The following is a 5,000-nucleotide window of genomic DNA, read 5'->3' as shown; positions in this document are numbered from 1 at the left end:
GTCTGGGAAAAACATGGCAGATCTCTGGATAAATGCCTGCCGGACACGCCCAGAGGAGGCGGAGCTTCGTAAATCTCTGTGGCGTGTGTGTAGTGAGTTCCTCTCACGTCCACTGACCATCGGTATGGCGATGAAGATGTTCGGTCTGAACCCATATTCCAAACCTCTTACCATCCACATCGTTGGGGCAGGAAACACTGAAACTCTGGGTGCGAGGACGACGGATCTGGATGAACTGAGTCGTATGTTCCCTGGACATCAGGGTCTGGAGGTGGTCATGGTGGGACCAGAGGTAGTGAAAGGTCCCATAATGAGGCCACCATTAAAGGCGTTTGGTCCACGAGGAAGAGTCTACATCAGCGCCTACAAGGGTCTGTACCATGAGTTCTGGGAGGAGCTGGTGGAGAAAAGAGAGGCAGCAAGACCAGACCTTGTGGTGGGGTTTCACCCAGGTATGTTTGCTACTGAAAGTGACCTTGTGCAGACATTTGTGGGTATGTGGTAGCCTAGTGGTTATGGTGTTGGGCTACCAATCGGAAGGTTGTGAGTTCGATCCCAGGTCCACCAAGCTGCCACTGTTGGGCCCCTGAGCAAGGCCCTTAACCCTCAATTGCTCAGTTGTATAAAAATGAAATAATGAAAGTCGCTCTGGATAAGAGTGTGTCTGCTAAATGCTGGAAATGTAAATGTAACATTTCTCAAATGTGTGCATAATCTTCACAAATGGCTCAAATTCCACTTCATAGCCAAATTCCATAACATTTCTTCCCTTCTGTGTTTATCTGAAGATAGATTAGATTTGACCTGAGCTGTAAGGGCTGATATGAGGTAACCTGTTAAACTGTGATAATCCCAGTGGACTGCCAGGTTTAAAGGTATCAGTGTACACACGGTTCAGCACTAGGTTTGCCAGCACCTCTAAGTTTTCATGGTAGTGGCTTTTGAGCCTTCACTACTCAAACATATAATGTCCCAATTGTGAGGCTCTTAGAATTGTTAACCCAGGGTCGAAAGACTACAGACAGGAAGCATTCTTGGAACTTGGTTGACAGAGCAGCTTTAACCAAGGAAACAAGAGAAGCTGAATATTTTGGAGCTGTTGTGGACACAATCTAGTCAAATACAGATCGGGAGATTATAAGTCAAGCAGGAAGGTTTTCTCATAAAAGAGAACGGTTGTGGACCCAACACTAACCCCTGTGGCTCTCATGCCAAACAATGCAATCAAACTCTTTCTACAGGTCTGCAAAATGTTTTATCTCTATTTTGTGCCATTTAGTGTTTTACTTTTTCCTTTGTCTGATGTTTTGTGTGTTTCCTGAGTATAGGGTTTGATTCCAGACAGGGAATGACGGATGGATGGTTACCAACTCTGCTGCTGCTCAGAGACTACAACATACCGACCTTATTTACTATGGCAAAGTAAGGAGAAAATGAATTACTAAAATTCACTATAGATATTATAAACTTGTCATAAAGTAATGACTTATAAATTCCTTCATTCTGTCTCCCAGTGATGAAGAGCTGAAGTACTCTGTGCAAATCTTAATGGAGCTGGAGATGGACATTAAAGGCACTGGGCCAAACCCGTTCAGTTCCCAGAAGCCTGAACAAGTGCAGTCAAGTCCCAATAAAGAGCTGAGCTACTGCAATGCCTTCTACCTAAACTTTCAGGGTCTGCTGGAGGACAAGCTAGATGAGGAGGATTAGAACTTTCACTCACTTGTTTTTGTGTCTGCTATTGGAACATTATGTGATATGATTGTTTTGGTTTAGTGTTACCATCCTGACTGAGGTTTTACAGATTGTACAGTATTTACATATCCCCACGGAACATTTTGTAGTATTACAACCTTTAACCCAAATGGACATAGTTGAGATTTATTGTAGATATACAATATATAGATCTACACAAAGTGTCTATAATAATCAATTATTCCGTTTCCTGCAGTCCGTATCCTACACAGGCTTGCAGAGACACTGGAATATATCCGAGGGTATTCAGGGCACTAGATTGATGTCCACCATTTTCCAACAACAGTACACTTGTTTTTGTTTTAAATGGTTTTGTTTTACATCAAAGATTCAAAGCGTTTATTGTCATATACTCAGTGAGGAACGCAGGATCCCCTGAACAATAAAATTCTTACTTTGCCATCCACAAAGAATGCCAGGACTGTACATACACACACAAACTGTACACTATATAATGCAATATAATAATTGCAAGTGAGTGTAAATATACTATAACAATGGCAGGTATTTAAAGCAGCAATAACATTTAACAGATGTGTAAAATTAAGATGGGGCTACATGAATAATATTAGCAGTGTATAATGGTGGTGGTAATAGCAGCAATATAAATTACAGTGTTCAAATGAGGTCCTGAGGGTATCAACACACTCGTGTCAGATGTTGTTTTTGGTCAGTCATTCATTCACTCATCTTCTACCGCTTATCCGAACTACCTCGGGTCACGGGGAGCCTGTGCCTATCTCAAGCGTCATTGGGCATCAAGGCAGGATACACCCTGGACGGAGTGCCAACCCATCGCAGGGCACACACATACACACACTCATTCACTCACGCAATCACACACTGCGGACAATTTTCCAGAGATGCCAATCAACCTACCATGCATGTCTTTGGACCGGGGAGGAAACCGGAGTACCCGGAGGAAACCCCCGAGGCACAGGGAGAACATGCAAACTCCACACACACAAGGTGGCGGCGGGAATCGAACCCCAAACCCTGGAGGTGTGAGGCGAACGTGCTAACCACTAAGACACCGTGACCTGTTTTTGGTTAGTAATTAATATAAAAAATAAATCACATGTGCCTTTGGAGGACGTAAGAGGGCTTTTCCTGAGACATACAGTACTGTACTGTGCAAAAGTTTCAGGCAGGTGTGAAAAAATGCTGTAAACAAAGAAAGCTTTCAAAAATGGAAGTGTTAAACATTTATTTTTATAAATGAACAAAATGCAGTGAAGAGAAATCTAAATCAAATCAATATTTGGTGTGACGACCCTTTACCTTCAAAACAGCAGCAATTCTTCTAGGTACACTTACACACAGTTGTTGAAGGAACTCGGCCGGTAGGTTGTTCCAAACATCTTGGAGAACTAACCACAGATCTTCTGTAGATGTCGACTTTCTCACATCCTTCTGTCTCTTCATTTAATCTCAGACACACTCTGGGATGATGTTGAGATCAGGGCTCTGCGGTAACACCGAATACTGATTTGATTTAGATTTTTCTTTTGTTTGCTCACTTTTCATTTTGTAAATTGACAGAAATAAACACTCATTATTTATATTTCTGAAAGCGTTCTTTGTTGACAGCATTTTTTCACACCTGCCTCAGACTTTTTCACAGTACTGTATTTTACATGATTAGAACAATGTGACCTAAAGTCATTAGAAGGATGATGTGATGTTCAGATGAAGTGTAAAGCTGGACCCTTCACATACTGCAGTGTTTCCTGACCATCTTTATGTCCCACAGCATCACACCTTGTGTTTACATCCCAACACTGACATCATTCACTCTCTCATACAGGACACAACACACTGTTAATGAATCACTACAACCAGGTGACGTGTGTAGACACAAACAGGACCTTTACGGGACACAACAACAGGATGTGACAGAACAACAAGTTTGTTTATAATTAACTTAAAACTAATAGAAGTCAGGCGCTGTGCTGCTGAGGCGTTACCATGGCGACTGTCTATCTAAACCCCGCCTTCTTTACTACGATTGGCTACATGCCATTGAGCGTGTGTTGCAACTTGCGCTCTGATTGGATGGATTTTCTGCCTCGCGGCCTGCCTGACGATTATACAGTGTGTATAAGTGTGAATAGGGGAAAATGTACAAATGTTATAGGAGCTACAAGACATATATAATATTATATATATATATATATATATGTGTGTGGGGGTGGGGGGGGAGATATATACCGTAGAAATGAAATAGTAAAAAACACAAGGGAACATTTCGCTTCCGGTTGAAGGCGAGACTCAGATCTGCACATGCGCTGTGGGCGGTGCTCTGTGCTACTACCGCGCATGCGCAGCACTGGCGCCCTAAAGAATACGAATACAGTGGAAAGCGAATGAAGGTGAGATTCAGTCACTGCGTCAGTTTGTGTTTACATCTAAATATATTAGTTTGTTTACTGTTTGTTTACTGTTTGTTTACTGCTGCACGAGCTCTCTGTGTTTACGGGCTTCACTATGCATCAATATCTGTTTACATTTACACTAAATGTCTTATATAGTGTTGAGTCTCATTAACACCTTACATTAGTCTTTATATAAAGTGTTTAATGACAGTTCAGTGTTTAATGATCATTACATTGGTGTTGAGTCTCATTAACACCTTACATTAGTCTTTATATAAAGTGTTTAATGACAGTTCAGTGTTTGATGATCATCACATTGGTGTTGAGTCTCATTAACACCTTACATTAGTCTTTATATAAAGTGTTTAATGACAGTTCAGTGTTTAATGATCATTACATTGGTGTTGAGTCTCATTAACACCTTACATTAGTCTTTATATAAAGTGTTTAATGACAGTTCAGTGTTTAATGATCATTATCCTGGTGTTGAGTCTCATTAACACCTTACATTAGTCTTTATATAAAGTGTTTAATGACAGTTCAGTGTTTAATGATCATTATCTTGGTGTTGAGTCTCATTAACACCTTACATTAGTCTTTATATAAAGTGTTTAATGACAGTTCAGTGTTTAATGATCATTACATTGGTGTTGAGTCTCATTAACACCTTACATTAGTCTTTATATAAAGTGTTTAATGACAGTTCAGTGTTTAATGATCATTATCCTGGTGTTGAGTCTCATTAACACCTTACATTAGTCTTTATATAAAGTTTTAATGACAGTTCAGTGTTTAATGATCATTACATTGGTGTTGAGTCTCATTAACACCTTACATTAGTCTTTATATAAAGTGTGTTAATGACAGTTC

At 40.4% G+C, this 5,000-nt stretch overlaps 2 protein-coding genes across 3 annotated transcripts in view; both read left to right on the top strand.

Annotated features, from left to right (window-relative positions):
* The window catches only part of LOC132845473 (putative protein MSS51 homolog, mitochondrial), a 6,915-nt gene extending 4,764 nt beyond the window's left edge, over window positions 1-2,151 (top strand). Inside the window, exons 3-5 of one of the 2 annotated variants that reach the window (XM_060869458.1) lie at window positions 1-452; window positions 1,329-1,422; window positions 1,515-2,151. The exon at window positions 1-452 is cut by the window's left edge and continues 112 nt beyond it. In XM_060869458.1, the coding sequence (XP_060725441.1) occupies window positions 1-452; window positions 1,329-1,422; window positions 1,515-1,710 (742 nt within the window). In that variant the 3' untranslated portion in view covers window positions 1,711-2,151. The remainder of the gene's footprint in view (window positions 453-1,328; window positions 1,423-1,514) is intronic. The other variant, XM_060869457.1, reaches the window with a different exon arrangement.
* Window positions 2,152-4,002: 1,851 nt separating this feature from the next.
* Window positions 4,003-5,000, top strand: part of tbc1d24 (TBC1 domain family, member 24) — a 16,640-nt gene continuing 15,642 nt past the window's right edge. Inside the window, exon 1 of the mRNA XM_060869455.1 lies at window positions 4,003-4,127. The gene's annotated coding sequence lies outside the window, so the exon portion shown is untranslated. The remainder of the gene's footprint in view (window positions 4,128-5,000) is intronic.

The sequence above is a fragment of the Tachysurus vachellii genome, chromosome 5 (genome assembly GCF_030014155.1).
Source record: "Tachysurus vachellii isolate PV-2020 chromosome 5, HZAU_Pvac_v1, whole genome shotgun sequence".
Lineage (NCBI taxonomy): Eukaryota > Metazoa > Chordata > Actinopteri > Siluriformes > Bagridae > Tachysurus > Tachysurus vachellii.
Note: the sequence above shows the minus strand (reverse complement) of the source record. Positions and strands in the feature narration are given on the sequence as shown.